General features: G+C 50.7%; 6 protein-coding genes across 6 annotated transcripts; 4 read left to right on the forward strand and 2 right to left on the reverse strand.

Moving 5' to 3' along the window:
• Positions 1 to 5: 5 nt before the first annotated feature.
• Positions 6 to 1,042, forward strand: N7473_002244 (succinate dehydrogenase assembly factor 2). The gene is made up of 2 exons (XM_057148184.1): positions 6 to 393; positions 475 to 1,042. Exons 1-2 carry the CDS (start codon positions 108 to 110, stop codon positions 912 to 914), a joined length of 726 nt encoding a protein of 241 aa, XP_057011838.1. The 5' UTR covers positions 6 to 107; the 3' UTR covers positions 915 to 1,042.
• Positions 1,043 to 1,460: 418 nt separating this feature from the next.
• On the forward strand, positions 1,461 to 3,296 carry cpcB (40S ribosomal protein RACK1). The gene is made up of 4 exons (XM_057148185.1): positions 1,461 to 1,631; positions 1,700 to 1,826; positions 1,977 to 2,294; positions 2,571 to 3,296. The coding sequence occupies exons 1-4, from the start codon at positions 1,552 to 1,554 to the stop codon at positions 2,994 to 2,996; spliced, it is 951 nt and encodes a 316-aa protein (XP_057011839.1). The 5' UTR covers positions 1,461 to 1,551; the 3' UTR covers positions 2,997 to 3,296.
• Positions 3,297 to 3,619: 323 nt separating this feature from the next.
• Positions 3,620 to 5,074, reverse strand: N7473_002246 (TPR domain protein; the record flags this gene model as incomplete). The annotated part of the gene is made up of 1 exon (XM_057148186.1): positions 3,620 to 5,074. One exon carries the CDS (start codon positions 5,072 to 5,074, stop codon positions 3,620 to 3,622), a length of 1,455 nt encoding a protein of 484 aa, XP_057011840.1.
• A 301-nt stretch (positions 5,075 to 5,375) lies between these two features.
• N7473_002247 (SOS response-associated peptidase) lies at positions 5,376 to 6,682 on the forward strand (the record flags this gene model as incomplete). Its single annotated transcript, XM_057148187.1, has 3 exons — positions 5,376 to 5,402; positions 5,463 to 6,009; positions 6,093 to 6,682. The coding sequence occupies 3 exons, from the start codon at positions 5,376 to 5,378 to the stop codon at positions 6,680 to 6,682; spliced, it is 1,164 nt and encodes a 387-aa protein (XP_057011841.1).
• A 351-nt stretch (positions 6,683 to 7,033) lies between these two features.
• On the reverse strand, positions 7,034 to 7,956 carry N7473_002248 (uncharacterized protein; the record flags this gene model as incomplete). The annotated part of the gene is made up of 5 exons (XM_057148188.1): positions 7,034 to 7,100; positions 7,168 to 7,198; positions 7,265 to 7,344; positions 7,382 to 7,803; positions 7,861 to 7,956. 5 exons carry the CDS (start codon positions 7,954 to 7,956, stop codon positions 7,034 to 7,036), a joined length of 696 nt encoding a protein of 231 aa, XP_057011842.1.
• A 481-nt stretch (positions 7,957 to 8,437) lies between these two features.
• Positions 8,438 to 10,725, forward strand: N7473_002249 (RNA polymerase II mediator complex middle subunit MED1; the record flags this gene model as incomplete). The annotated part of the gene is made up of 2 exons (XM_057148189.1): positions 8,438 to 10,039; positions 10,090 to 10,725. The coding sequence occupies 2 exons, from the start codon at positions 8,438 to 8,440 to the stop codon at positions 10,723 to 10,725; spliced, it is 2,238 nt and encodes a 745-aa protein (XP_057011843.1).
• Positions 10,726 to 15,268: the final 4,543 nt, after the last annotated feature.

Below are 15,268 nucleotides of genomic sequence, written 5' to 3' on the forward strand. Positions count from 1 at the left end.
GATGATGTCAAGTCGGCATTGATAACTTTCAAGCTCATTGATACTTCACCTTGTCTTTGACTCGACTCAAATATAGCACCTAATCACAAGAGAACAAATTTAACACAATGTCTGCACCGCGCATCGTCAGCCGCTTCCTGCGGCCTGCCACGGGAGCATTCAACACGCGCTCGGCTTCGGCAATCACCCGTTCCTTCGGTACGACCGGCCTACGCTTCAAGGGCCCAGAGGACGCATACACTGGCAAGCTCGAGCACTTCACTGGTGGTCGTCAGGACCAGGGCCCTGCGAAACCCGAGTTAGAGGTGGGAGAGATGGAGGGCATTACGTTCAAGGTTGAGCCCTTGAAGCGCGCTGGCGAGGATACTACAACCATGCGAGCTCGCCTACTATGTTTGTCGCCCCCAATCCATCTATATCAATTCTTACAATTCATCCTTGTCATGAACCAAAGCTAACCATCCCACCAACCAGACCAAAGCCGCAAGCGCGGTATCCTTGAATCCGACCTTCTCCTCTCTACATTCGCCGACGTCTACCTGGGCACCATGACCCACGCCCAGCTGCAAGAATACGACCGCTTCCTGGACGAAAATGACTGGGACATCTACTACTGGGCCACCCAAGACCCGCCCTCCGAAGTCCCCGAGGCTGCACAGCCTCCTAAGGAGGACACCGTTACGGAGACGTGGAAGAACACCGGCGCTAAGAGCGGCGAGTGGGCACAGACTATTGGCGCGTTCAAGGCGGCATATCGGCCTGTGCCGTCGCGGTGGACGGACTCGGAGGTGTTGCGCTTGTTGAGGGAGCATGTGCGTGATAAGAGCGCGACGGGCTTTGAGTCTGCTAAGAATAAGAAGACTGGTGGTGGTGGTGGTTTGGGACGGATGCCTGATGTGCAGGTCTTCAACTAGGAGGGGTCTTGGGGGATGGAATGTTGATTGAGGTTTGTACGATATGATAGAGTTGTTAAGGGTGGAGTATATATGCCCGTGTATAGTTCTGTTGCATTGAACGGATTGTATTAACAAGAATGGCGATGTTTGCATTGATGGTCGTGATACGATCTTTCAACATAATTATTCTCCTATGAAATACAAAATCTTGAAGAATACTTCTGAAATTCAGACTCGAATTCTGGATCATTTTCATTAGATTGAATCAAGCTGTAATTCGGCTTGTGGTTGATAAACTGTCGTCAAATGAAAGATGATCGGCCAGATGACGGTATCTTGGAACATAGACTCGAAACTCAGAAGAGTTGCATGTCTTCTGAAAACAACAAGTATCATAATTATTGAAGTAATCAATAATGAAACCATTCAACTAGCATTAGTATTGATGCTCCGAAGTATACAAACAGCTGGACCAGTCATCCATCACATGACCTTCGCTTATGGTTAGGGCACGGCGGAACCACACAAGCTGGCAGCCAACCGGGTTTAGGGCTTGAGCGGGCACGCAGCCAACCTCCTCCCTCTGCGATTTTATCTCCCCAGCGTCAACGACCTACTCCGCCAATCCTCTCTCCTTCATCGTCTCACTCCCATCATGGCTGAGCAGTTGGTTCTTCGCGGCACCCTCGAGGGCCACAATGGCTGGGTTACCTCCCTCGCCACCTCTCTGGAGAAGTAAGAGCCAAATGCTCCAATTTTTCGCATCCAAGTTCGCACGTCTGACTTTTGATTTCGGCTTTTAGCCCCAACATGCTGCTGTCCGGTTCCCGCGACAAGACCCTGATCATCTGGAACCTTACCCGCGATGAGCAGGCTTACGGCTACCCCAAGCGCAGCCTGGAGGGCCACTCGCACATCGTTTCCGACTGTGTATGTCTTCGAATCTCACTCCCCCTGTTGATCTCGACAAGGATATTGGAAGCGTCCATTGGATGGTGGAAAGAAACGAAATCGTCGTGAAGGATCGAGAGAAATGTATGGGAGCGCTTTGGCTGACCGCGGGTCTATTATCGCATATAGGTGATCTCCTCCGACGGTGCCTACGCTCTGTCCGCCTCTTGGGACAAGTCTCTCCGCCTGTGGGAGCTCGCTACCGGCAACACCACCCGCACTTTCGTCGGCCACACCAACGACGTTCTGTCCGTCTCGTTCTCCGCCGACAACCGCCAGATCGTCTCCGGTTCCCGTGACCGCACCATCAAGCTGTGGAACACCCTCGGTGACTGCAAGTTCACCATCACCGACAAGGGCCACACCGAGTGGGTCTCCTGCGTTCGCTTCAGCCCCAACCCCCAGAACCCCGTCATCGTCTCCGCTGGCTGGGACAAGCTCGTCAAGGTACGCTACATCTCCAATTCGCCTTTCGATAGTCGAAATCCCCCCAGTTTTATCACTCCATTCCCACATGATGTTTGCATCTTTTACGTATTTGCTACTTCAGAGCCCTCGGCGGCTATGAGACAACCATTCACCCAATGCCTGATGGAATCCCAAATTCAATGCCTGTTTTTGGTCTTGAGTTTGAAGACGAGAGAAAAATTTTTCTTTGACCTGATATCACACATGAACTTGGACGAGTTTCAGTGATGCTGACAATTTTTCTCCACGATCTAGGTTTGGGAGCTCGCTTCCTGCCGCCTGCAGACCGATCACATCGGTCACACCGGCTACATCAACACCGTCACCATCTCTCCCGATGGATCCCTCTGCGCCTCCGGTGGCAAGGACGGTACCACCATGCTCTGGGACCTGAACGAGTCCAAGCACCTCTACTCCCTGCACGCCGGCGATGAGATCCACGCTCTCGTCTTCTCCCCCAACCGCTACTGGCTGTGCGCTGCCACCAGCAGCTCCATCACCATCTTCGACCTCGAGAAGAAGAGCAAGGTTGATGAGCTCAAGCCCGAGTACGTCGAGAAGGGCAAGAAGTCCCGCGACCCCGAGTGTATCTCCCTCGCCTGGTCCGCCGACGGCCAGACCCTGTTCGCCGGTTACACCGACAACAAGATCCGTGCCTGGGGTGTTATGTCTCGGGCGTAAATGGGTGTGCTGATTGGTAGTGAGCGAATGCGGAGAAAGGAGGAGGCCTCTTTTTGATCTATCGTCAGGAATCAAAAAAAAGTTCAAAACCAAAACAAGATGGGCATTGGTTTGGTTTGGGATGTATGAGCCACGAGCAATGAAGCACTCCTTGCGGTCGAGGGAAGTTTCTCGGCCTCAGGAGGTTTTCTGACATGTCTAGCTTGATTCACCGTTTAAATCGAATGTCTGGAATCTTGTGACGGTGTGTGATGTTCTAATACCACATAAGGCATCAAAATGTTTCCTATTTTTTCTTCACCCATGTTGCCATTGCGTAAATTGGGTGTGATGCACCCCGTAAAATGTTGTCGTATTGCTATGCCCTCATTGTAACGTTCATTTTGACTTCTTGGCCACGGACTCCTCCCTCGTCGTGTCCATGTACCTACGTGCCCGTGATAAAGCGGTTCCGACATGGATCTAAACTTGATCGCAAGGTTCCCCGTGGCATTGCCCCAGGCCTGTCTTAGAACCTGGCTAATTGGCGCGGACAGAGATGATCTACTGACAGGATGTCCCGCATATATATAGATTGAGGTAGGATTCTACATGATCATAATGTACACTATGCGCGGTCATGCCTAATTTTTGAGTCTCTTCAAGGCCTCGTCAGCCATAGAGACACCCTCCTCGTAACCCAAGCCCTGTGCTAGCGACTTGGCCTCCGCATAGCGCTGCTGAGCCACGTCAGGCTTATTCTGTAGTTCTGCAATTTCACCTAGATTATAAGTTGCAGCCACACAAGTCATATCACACTCCTCGTTGCGCACAGGCGGCTGGATTCGCGCAGCGACATCAATAGCTTTCTGAGCCCATTGCCGAGCAGCGTCGATAGTCTGCTCTCGCGAGGCAGTCTGCTTCTCTTGAGGACGGGGTTTTGCCGGAACCTGTGCTTGGCCCGCCATGGCGCTGGCAACACTGTTCAGCAGCACAACCTGTTTGCAAGAGGGCGAGTCGCCCTCTGTGACGCGGATCATTTCCAGTGCGCGTAGGTACAAGGGCAAGGCAAGCTCGCTGCGGTCCTTTGCGGTGTAAGTGTCCGCAAGCTCGGCCAGTGCTGTCGCAATCTCGGTGATGTTCAGCCATGCCTCGCTATCTCCTTCACCGGCTGCCCCTCCACCAACAGGCAGGCCCAACTTTTGCCGACGGTGCATTTCTTTCAGGCACAGCTCCACGGCAGCGACTTGGGCATCCTCGGCCTTCTTCTCGTCTTGGATATACTCGCTTGCGTATAACTCGGCGAGCTTCATCTCTATACCGACAACCTTCTTTAGGGCCCGGTCACGCTGCTTCGCTTCAAACTCTTGCATCTCCTTCAATTTCTTCTCTGCATCTTGCAGGTCGTCTGCATTGATCTGGGCAATCTCTGATGAGGTGTTCGTCTTCACAGGGACTTGTGCCGCCTTCGCCGCATCCCCGGGTGCAGATTCCGCCTTGCGACCTTCCTCGATCCATTTCAAGGCTTCCGTCTTCGTCCGCTCCAGCACCTCAACCGCAGGATTGACCAACCCAGACTTCTCCAGCATCATCGCGACCTGCAGCTTAATTCCCAGCACCTCATCCGAGAAAGGGTGCATACCCATCTCCGCAGCGATCCGGAGTGCCTCCTTATACGCCTTCAAAGCCTTGGGCGGGTTCAGATCGATCTCGGTATAGTACACAGCCGTGCGTAGCTGGTCGGTGACAGGCTGGGGGAACTTGTGATACTGAGGTTGGACACGAGTGACTTCCACGTAGGAGACGTATGCGAAGACGGCGATACCGCCGATCACAGAGAATATGGCTAATGGTAGCAAGACCGGGTTCTTGCGGAAAACGCCCTTGGAGGCTTCGCGGTATTTCAGGCGAATCTTCTGGCCGATGGTGAGGTGGCGGGTATGAGGGATGGTGAAGAGATTGGAATTGATATTGTTGCATCGTGGGCGCAGAGCTGGTCGGCCATTGTTGCTGTATATTGATCGTGTCCAGGGTTGGCGCTGTGCTTGTGCGAGCTTTTGAGCTTGGGCGCTGGCGCGCCGCGAGGCTGCGCGAAACATTGACTTCGTTGGTATCTATTCAATGGAAAAGGTAGGACACTTGATGATATCGAAAAGTAACAGGCGGGTCGATCGGTCGCGGGGAGGTTTATGAAGTGGTTGTTGGAGTTGGTGAAGATGGAATTGACCGCGCTCCGTTTTTCCGCTACGGCGGTCTTGGCCCAATGACGTCGCTAGGATCACTTTGTAACTCCCATCTGTTGCCTGTTCGTATTCCCCTGGAACGAAGCTCACAATTGCACATCAGTGACATTTATAGACCGAGAGGCAGTCATTCTCATCTATCCTGATTTCCTCTACCATGTGTGGACGCTACGCATTGGGCGTGGTGAGTCCTTCTGGCTGGCTTGTCCCATACCCAAAGGCGCGACTAACCGATGATCCACAGCGCTTGGCGTACATCCGACAACAGCTTCAAGAGCGAGGCATGCAAGTAGATGACGCTCCAGATGATGAAGAAGTCCGCGAAACATACAACTTTGCGCCGGGCAACTTTGGCGCAATCTACCGTGCCGACATCCCTGACCACAAGACTCGCACCGAGCAAGACACGGGGGCACGTCAAGAGCAGAATGAGAACGTCACAGAACCAGATGATCAAGATGATAAGAAAGCTGACGACACATCATCTGCTGCGCATCCCAAATACAAGCTTCAGAGTATGAAATGGGGCCTCATCCCATTCTGGACAAAGCGAAAGCCAGACTACGGTTCTATGATGCGAACAATCAATTGCCGCGATGACTCCTTAATTGAGAATTGTGGTATGTGGACGACTATGAAACAGCGCAAGCGATGTCTTGTCATTTGCCAGGGCTTCTACGAGTGGCTGAAGAAGGGGCCAGGGGGCAAAGAGAAAGTCCCCCACTTCGTTCGGCGTAAGGACGGTGATCTGATGTGTTTTGCTGGACTATGGGACTGCGTTAAATACGAAGGTAAATTTCAATCTGCTATTTTTCCTTCTTTTCTTTGGGCCTTTGGTTCAGATCTGGGATTGAGGCTAATTTGTGTTCCACAGACTCGGACGAGAAGCTGTACACGTACACCGTGATTACAACATCCTCAAACTCTTATCTGACATTCCTCCATGACAGGATGCCCGTGATCATGGACTATGGAAGTGAAGAGATGAGAACATGGCTCGATCCTAGCCGAAAGACCTGGTCGAAGGAACTGCAGTCCATTTTGAAACCTTATGAGGGCGAGCTCGAGTGCTACCCCGTCTCCAAGGAAGTTGGGAAAGTGGGCAACAATTCGCCGGATTTCATCATCCCAGTTAACAGCAAAGAAAACAAGAGCAACATTGCCAATTTCTTCGCTAATGCCAAGGCGAAAGAGACGTCTGCCAAGAAGGAACCCGGTATAAAGAATGAAAAGGATGAAGAGAAAGACGAATTCGCTGCACAAGGCACGAAGAGGGAGCATACGCCAGAAATGGCGAGTCCTGATAACGAAAGCAAAAAACAAAAGGTCCATCAACCCGGAGTCTCGCCCTCGCCGCAAAAGTCGAAAGCGCGCAGTGCTACTCATAACAAGCCGATGAGGAAGGCTGGAGGGTCCAAACCACCAGACGGATCACAGCGAATTACGAATTTTTTCAAAAAATAACTAGAAATTTCGAAGAATCAGGAGGTATCCATGGGTTGAATTGTGTTTCAAGGTTCTCTTGTAGAATAGAATAGGATGGATGTTACACCAGGCGGGTAGACCTCGGATATATATCTGAGGTGCCAAGGAGGGCTCTCCACCTCTAGACACCCCAATTAGACCCTGACTTGGAACCAAGTAACTTAAGATCCAAACCTAGTGAGCTATGGACAATATAGGAGACATTTCAAATTTATATATTCTCATAGCCTGTCGAGGCTACAATGTCATGATATTCATTGGGATGGAAGTCGGATGATACACTATTGTACAGGGAACTTCAATTGAAGCAGGTAGGTATGGAAGAGCAGCTTATTGGTTGTCCAATTCCCGAAGGCGCTGGACAAGCTTCTCTCTGAGGAAGGGGGTCAGTCCCAAACTATCTCACAAATTAGCAACCCCTAATATAATCACAGAGCCCTTAACATGTCCTGAGACAGACTTACATTCCATCTCGAGTGACCATTCTGTAGGTGCCTGCAATGGATACGGTCAGCTTGAAAGAACGTTGGGAGTTAACGCCAGGAGCTATTCGCAACATACCACTACTTTGGTATTTGCCGTCGCCGCCAACAAATTGACCATGCCCATCAACCTCGAGACTGCCAAAGATATCCTCGGGCCTGGACAAAGATTAGCTGATATCTTATCCTCGCTGACCACATCAGTGCCGTACCATGCAATTCGTCCAAACTCGGGGGTCGTCTGTTGTCTGAAATATGAATCCAACCGCCCTTGCCAGCACCACCAGCACCGCCCTGACCGCTAGCTCCACCGCTAGAGTCACCTGCTTCAGTGCGCCTTCTGTTTCGTTGGTTGGGCATCAGGACACCGCCAGTGTAGAGGTTCGCTCCTGCTGTTGAAACCATGACCTGCGCTTGAGACTGTGCGTCTGGATCTTCATGTGCATGTTTGGCAAAGACTTCTTGAAGAATGCCAAGGAACTTGGGGTTCTCTCTGAGTGAGTCTGGCGTAGGCGGTAATTGACTGGTGACTCCAATAGCAAGATCTGGATTGACGGGCTCGGAAGACAGAAGCGATAGTATATGAGAGTTATTTGATCCTTGGTTCGGGAACACATACTGTTTCTTGATTAGCATGTAATAAAGGTGTGTTGATACTTTTGGGGATTTACATACGATGTGAGGGTTGCCCTCAAGTGAAGACACAAAGCGAGCCTGTGTCCACCGGGGAATTCTCAAGGCCTGTCGGCCAATTGACCTAGTTGCAAACATTTTTCTATCTCTGAAAGGCCCTAGAGTCTTGCAGGAAATTCGGAATTCGAACAAGTGAGGTTCCTAGAGCTCCGAAGCTCCGTCATTCGGTCATCGTGCAGATCAAGGCGGCCTAGAAGGCGGTGAGTACGGACTTCTCCAAAAACCGTTCACGTGAGAGGCCTTGTTGTTGGATGTCAACTTCAAGGCGACTTGACGACCTTAAGGCAGCTTTGCGCCTGTCCATTGCAGTGTTAGTGACGGTTGGGGCTGAGTGAGGCGGCTGCTGGTCAATGCCAAAGTTCGATTCACAAGTCTTCCCGACCATCCTCACACGGTGTACTCCTGAAGCTAGCACTTGCGCATGATTGATTGGCTGTTTGCGCATCCAAGGATACCCAAGTCCAATTGCATACCCCACTCTGGGATTATTAGTATCCTCCAGATTTAGATACCTTCGTTCATTATCGACACACCCTGTCCCTGCTTTGCGACTCTGACCATGGCAACTCCATCAGCCAAACCCGGCGCAACGCCAACTCATCTCACCTCTTCTCCACATCCAACCTCCGCACCCCTGCGATCAATCGCTCATAAATCACCCTCAACACGAACCCCGTCGGCCTCGGGACCTGGCCATGCAACACACCTCAGCGTATCTTCACATCAGTATGCCACACCTCTTGCTGTGACAAGCGCCGTTGACGACACGGTCAATTTCAGCTCCCCATCAGCACTTCTCGCACTCGGCGGTTACACTGGTATCAGCCCCTCAGCTGTAGTTCACGACGGCCTTGTCGGACCCAGCATGAACGAGAACGATATCCAGACGTTGGGGATGCAGGGCGTCAAGCTTGGCGGGGTGGGGCGCGATAACGACGAGGAACAGAAGCACCGGATTCAGGAAGTGGTCCAGTGCCTTCGAGCGCGCGTCGCGGGCAGAGGTGTATCCCGGGAAGGAATTGAACGACTAAGTCGACTCGAGGGATTCGAGTCGATCTGGCAAGACAATGATATCAATATTGCCGGAAATTTTGTCGACTTGGAAATCGAATTCTACGCTAGTCACGATGTTGTCAAAAATGTTAGCTTGCGATATGCGACCCCGGAGTGTACAGAAGGCGAGCGTCGAGATGAAGCTTCTGCGGTTCTGAAGCGGAATCTTGCACAGCCGCTTGAGGACGTCGATCACGGGAGATGGAGATCCCTTCAAGGGTTCCATGAGAATCTACACTGGCTCGCAAAGCTCGACAAGCTCAGTCAAGAGGTCAACTGTTTCGAAGCTCTAGAAGGCCTGGAGGAGAATCTCAAGCGGGTTTGGTCAGAAGAAGGAAAGAGCGGGAAATACGGCGGCGACTACGAGCACCTCTGTGCAGGAGTCGTTGGACGCCCAAGCATGCACAAGGGAACCCGAATTGGTCTCGGTCTGGAATACTTTGTCGAACAGGCCAAGGTCTTGGACGCCAAGCAGAAGAAGATCTCACCCGATGCGATGGCAGTCGATCAATCCCAACACCAAAATGAGTCAGATGAACAGCAGAAGATATGGACCGTTATGATCGAATGTGAAGAGGGGTATCCATCCCTCCGCATTTCGAAAGAATGGCTAGGAACCGAAGTCTTGACCAGCAGCCAAAACGGCGACTCGGCACCCGGCCTCGGCCCTACAGAGACAGTGAACTGGCTCGACCCTCCTCAGACCATGCGATTATCTCATGGTAATCACCCTGACCCAATGGCTCTGGATTCTAGTATGCTGGAATCGACACCTCCAAACCGACGTTTCGTTGCGAAGCTTGACCCTCCTCTTGAGGTTCCCATTTTTGCAGCGTCCGAGATCTACCGCCATCTGGGAATGCAGCTACCACAAGAGTTTAAGATGGTAACGTATGACAATCTTCTGACCTCGGAAGCGTCACAATTAGATTCTACACCGCAGCCTGGCCGGAAGAAGCGCCGGATGTCGGTACAGACCTTTGATTCGACCGGCACAGCCTGCACGAATTATCACAACTACACTTTCCAAGCATTCGAGTCTGTTGCTGGCCGCACGATCCGTGAACTCCCATTCTCCCACCCTCGACAAATCGCCGATATTCTTCCAGTATGCATGCCTCCTCTTTTGAGCTTATTTACAGTACTAACGGAGTTCAGTTCTTCCGTCAATATGCTTTGTTGGCAAATTTGATACGAAAAATCACTGGTAGCTCTACTAAGAGTAAGGATGATAAGCGAGAACCTTCAAATAGGGCATCGGTCGCCCCCTCTGTTCCCCCCAGCCAAGAGCTATCCTTTTCGGGTCAAAGTGACATTATCATGCTCAGCAACGACGACCCCAATGAGGAGAAGTTGAGTGCCCTACTTGGTGATGGTTTCTCAACCGCCTTCGCAACTGTCGCTTCCAATGCTTCTCCATTCCACAGCGAGGATTATTCGGACGACGTCAGGGTGGACGTGACTCTACGAACACAAATTGGCCAAGCGCCGGCCCTGATGCTTCTTGTCACAGACTCCAGTAACAACGTGGAGAATGCTGAGCGTGAGCCAGTGCAAGTATCGATCTGTTTTGAGGTTGGCCTCAACGGGCGTATTTCGATCGTTGATATGGCCGAGCTGAAAGGGCAAGGTGGTGACGGCGTCGATACAGAGATGCAAGGGACAGACGCCGCTGGGCCGAAACTGCAGGATATGCATGAGAAGATCGCCAGGGTTCTGGAGATCTCGCAGGACCTGGGGATCCTGGTCGAGTGGGTCCTGCGTTGGCTGCGGCAGCGGGCCGGCAGCGGGTGAGGCTGACCAGCCGAGGATTCCGGGACAGGAGGGTGTCTTGAATCTAGGCCTAGATACCCTTGCTAGTTCTTTGACCATGTGTTACGTTCTCAGTCATTGCTGGGCTGGGCTGGACCTGCGAGCAGCCGCTGCTCAGACTTTCGGCATGGTGAGAAACATCCTGCCAGGACACTGGCGAAAGTTTAGCGACAATCGACTCGACTGCAAGGCCGAAACTATGACGAAGCGTACATGCCCGCATTGAATACCCCAAACAATCGTGGAATTCGCGAAATGCGTCTCATGCGGGTCTGCGACTAGCTTTCCGACCCCTGCAGGAAGGTTATCCCAACACCCAAAGCCATGCCGTGTCATATGCGAAATTTCGCGGTATGCAGTGAGATGCCTCTCAATTCGAGCAATATGCAGGGGTTTATGACGAGGATATTGATACTGTCTCGAGCAGTACAGTATACTTTCGAGCCATGAAATGATGAAATTCAAAATACCCCAGTCAATCCAGGTCCCAAACTCTACCCGTAGCCCGTAGATCATGCATGACGTAGGTATACAAGAGCAACACCACATCATTATTCTCCTCAACTGGGAAGAGGCAACGTGACGACTTTCCATCCATTGAGCCTAGGCTGAATAGCCTCCAGGCCATTCTTTTTGGGCTTGATCCCCGTAGATCTTACTACCCCAGGGTGGCGACGACATCATATGGCATCGTCATCATCATCATTATCGCTCGTAGAACCGTTCATCAGATAAGCGCCTGTTTTCTTCAGTATCATTACGTCGCCCCCTTGCAGCTGTATTAAAGATCACAGCGAAAGTGACGATCGCGGGGAGAGTTCATGAGAGACCAGAAACCGAACCCGACATCAAGTATACTTTTGTCTTATACGAGGTATATCCCACCGTACACCTCCCACAGTAATAACCCAGCCCGCCAGATGCGCGTGAAATAAAAAATCGCAAAGCAATCTGCTGACCAAATAGACCCTTCCAGCTTTTAGAACTACGAGGCATTATCAATATCTGAAGGTCTAGTCCCCCCACTACTTGAGGCTTTTGTGATAACCTAAGGTAGGAGGGGCCCAGCGTGCGTCGGATGACATCGTTAGCCTGTTCCTGTTATCAGTGGGACTCCGCCGTAAAGCGCGGTGCCTGGGAAACGCAGCCCCTCTTTCTTCCGCCAAAAGTTCGGTGAAGCATTGTGGAGGATGGAAAGTTATTACTTTTGCGAGTGTGATGTGCAAATGCCTCATATAACTCAGCTGAAAAGCAAAGTATAGCTCTGGCCCTGGTTGTTGTAGAGATGCGTCAAAGAGGTGGTAAGCATGCACTTCGGTGTGGTATACTCCGTCGCTGTAATAGAGTTAGACCTATGATGAATTAATTCCATACATACGGTATTGTACAGCGTACAGCGTGATGGTTCTCTTGGAGGGGGCAATCAGTTTCTAGTCAGCGCAGTGTGTCAAGAGTGTTCTCCACCAATCAGAGGGCGATGATAAGAAATTCGGGCTGCTGTCGATCGCAGCCGCGGACCTTTCGTGATTGAACCATTACCATTCCGTGTTTTCTGGTTTGACCACGGTTTTTTTTTTCTCTGGGTCTAATTTCAATATCCATGTCTGTTTGATAATACAGTTGAATTGTCGGACATTGGACCGATTGATTTGGTTCTCTTTTGACTGCCTTCATTAGGGCTGTATAACCATTAAAAGTTACATACATACTAGTAGTACATGCATATGCCGGATGAACGTAAGCCCCGTATGGAACCCGGGTCTCGACTCGGCTGAAACTCGCTGCGAACCTGCGATGACCAACGGGCCCCACCGTGAATCATGTTTCACTGGCCAGCTGCTATTCTTGTGTCGCGGCTCTCGCCTGTGAGTGTGTAGAAATAGTATCGGGCTGTGCTACTTCGGAGTCGCCTACCGAGAGACATAGTGTAGTAGGCTGGGGTATACTTGGTATCTTGTAGCACGGAGCTATGAATAGTATACATTATTATTCTAGTATTATAGTTCATCTTCGAACTATACAACGTAGGTATTCGACTGTACGAAACATTCGTCCTCGACAGGGCTGAAGATCGGAGAATCATGTCCCTTTTCCTCAGCCACCCAGTCGCAGCCCGATTCCTAAAACCCCCGACTTTTCTACATTTGCTCGAGAAAAGCCGGGGGAAGCAGATCTCGTCGCCACTTTTTCTGATGGCCAATTTTCTGGAGAATCCCTGTTCCCCAGAGTACGCCTAACCTTCTTGACGTTTGTGTGAATTTGACTTGAGATCTTCTATCCTATACATACCCATAACTACTCGTCTAAAAGTGTGAAAATAGCCTATACTATTACTCTATGCGCGATTTCCAATCTTACATAGCCGAGTAAAACAAAAACAACACCCACAGATAACAAATTAAAAAGATAACGCACAACATAATATTTCCCAAATGGAAAAACATTGAAAATTCCAACCCTTCACGCGACTAATCGTGACCGATCATACACCGTCGTACTGAAAAGCCCGACGCCAGCCCCAAACCTTTGGCCGGTGTCGGGGCGGTTCCAGCGGCTTGGCCAGAGCAGATTGGGTATGATTGGTGTGTCGGGGGGGGGGGGGCGGTTTCGAGAACGTTTTGCCACGCTCCACCTATTCATCGGCGAGTTTCGCGGGTCCGTCGTCTCGAGACGGTGGCTAGGGAGGAGTCTGAGGAGTCCTGTGTCTCCAGTTGGTCTCCAGAAGAGTCTCCAGTGGGCGGATCGTTAGTTTACGGTGTAAGTTACTGTTTCGCGGTTCCTATTGTGTGTGTGGGAATTACATGTATAGTGTATACTGTATTCCCCGATCTCTGTCACTACAGTATGTGTGTATAGTCATTGTATATGGAGATTAGATCAGATCTATATACTTAAAGTGTGGACCACCAGCATGTATCTATAGACAGATACTTGTCCATTGCTGCAGGTACACTAGGTCGAGTCCGCTTTTTCTTTCCTAGCGACATCTCAACGGCCACGGCACCACCGACTGATAGGCGGTCGAGACTGGATTGTTCACCTCCGAGGAAAGAGAGAGATCTTACCGGCCACGCATGCCACGCGGGCAAATAGCGCCGTGTCAAAGGGGAAGGAAGGGCTCTGATAACGGATCGCGCAAGGGCCATTAGCACTGCTGTCGGGTTCCCATCTCAGGTACATACCCGATGAGTAGTGCGGAGGAGTTCGATCATGTCGCACACATCTCCGACATGGGATCGTTTCTCCTTGTGTCTTGTTTAGGGTTGTCCGGTGAATGTCGAGAGGATGCGAATTACCTTTTCGACGATGTGATTACCTTCTACGAACTACAAGCTTTGCAAGGAAGAGATCGTTGCTTATTCGATTTCGGTGTAGCTGCAGTTCTAGAACAGAGCCCGTCGCATAGATCATAGTCAGGTGGTGTGTGCCAGGTCTTATGTAGACTTACTAGACACTACACTATCATCCCGGGCCTTGCAGCTGATATGCGCCAGGACTAAGGAGATCCTGGTGTCGGTTGGTAAGATGAATTAGCAACTTAATTTCCTACCCGCTATCTGTGCATGTCGACTCCGTATGTACAGGGGTACTATCCTTGAAGGTTCAAGGCGGGTGGTTTCTCCGTCGTCGCGAAAATGACATCTGATCGCCACGGGCGTGAACGGAGTGAGTCCCGGGGAGATCCCTCCCCCGGACTTTTCCCGCGTCTGGCGAGTGGACAGCGACCGGGGAAAGAGGGACAGTAGTGGACGAGGTACAAACGAGATTCGAGGAACACCAGATTCAAAGCCAGATCTAGGAGGTCGAAGCGTTACAGAGAAAGAAGTTGAACTAGGGTAGTGTAGTAGTTTATCCAATTGATATCGGTTGATTTGGAAGGTGTGGCAGGAGGCGTTTTCGCAGCTTATCGGCCCAACGAGAGATGAGAGGTTGATCATATTACTGGGCCTTATTACGGAGAATCTGTCAGCTGATTGGGCCGCGGAGAATGAGGGCGGTTATCACGACAAAATTTTTAAAACGGCAGGAGGAGAGAAGAAGCAAAGAAGGCGGATGGCTGAATTACTACATGTACTCCGTACAGTCAGTTATGTATGTGCTTTAGTTGTGGTGATGAGTTTTGGGTGGCGATCTAACGATGTTTTCTGTTGTATTGATATTACAGCTTTTCGCTATGCGATGTATACTGGATACATGTTGAACTGTAATATTATAGCCGAGTATGGAAGAATGCGGAGGTCGATCGGGCGACGATGTAATTTAGAATGTGACGAACATCAATGAAGCATGACTACCTAATACCGAGCACGGGTATGAATAATAGAATGAATCTAGAAGGCTAAAAGGCATGTGCCAGCCCTAATAGTATAATTTGTTAGGTAGATCAGTGACGAAGTTGGAAAGTTCTCGGTTACGACCGGTTTCGCAGTCGTTGTATGGTTTGTATGATGCGGCGATGATGACACGGAAGGGAAACTGGGTGGCGTTTGGAGATGAACATGGACATGAACATCGGTAGATGAGG

This window comes from Penicillium subrubescens, assembly GCF_028828155.1.
Source record: "Penicillium subrubescens strain IBT 31985 chromosome Unknown utg000002l_segment0_segment0, whole genome shotgun sequence".
Lineage (NCBI taxonomy): Eukaryota > Fungi > Ascomycota > Eurotiomycetes > Eurotiales > Aspergillaceae > Penicillium > Penicillium subrubescens.

Excerpts from the sequence above, each read along its gene's own strand:
- cpcB (XM_057148185.1), top strand. The coding sequence starts at position 1,552 with ATGGCTGAGCAGTTGGTTCTTCGCGGCACCCTCGAGGGCCACAATGGC. Across the intron at positions 1,827-1,976 it reads CGCACATCGTTTCCGACTGT|GTGATCTCCTCCGACGGTGC; the intron begins GTATGTCTTCGA and ends TATCGCATATAG. Across the intron at positions 2,295-2,570 it reads GCTGGGACAAGCTCGTCAAG|GTTTGGGAGCTCGCTTCCTG; the intron begins GTACGCTACATC and ends TCCACGATCTAG.
- N7473_002244 (XM_057148184.1), top strand. The coding sequence starts at position 108 with ATGTCTGCACCGCGCATCGTCAGCCGCTTCCTGCGGCCTGCCACGGGA. Across the intron at positions 394-474 it reads CATGCGAGCTCGCCTACTAT|ACCAAAGCCGCAAGCGCGGT; the intron begins GTTTGTCGCCCC and ends CCCACCAACCAG.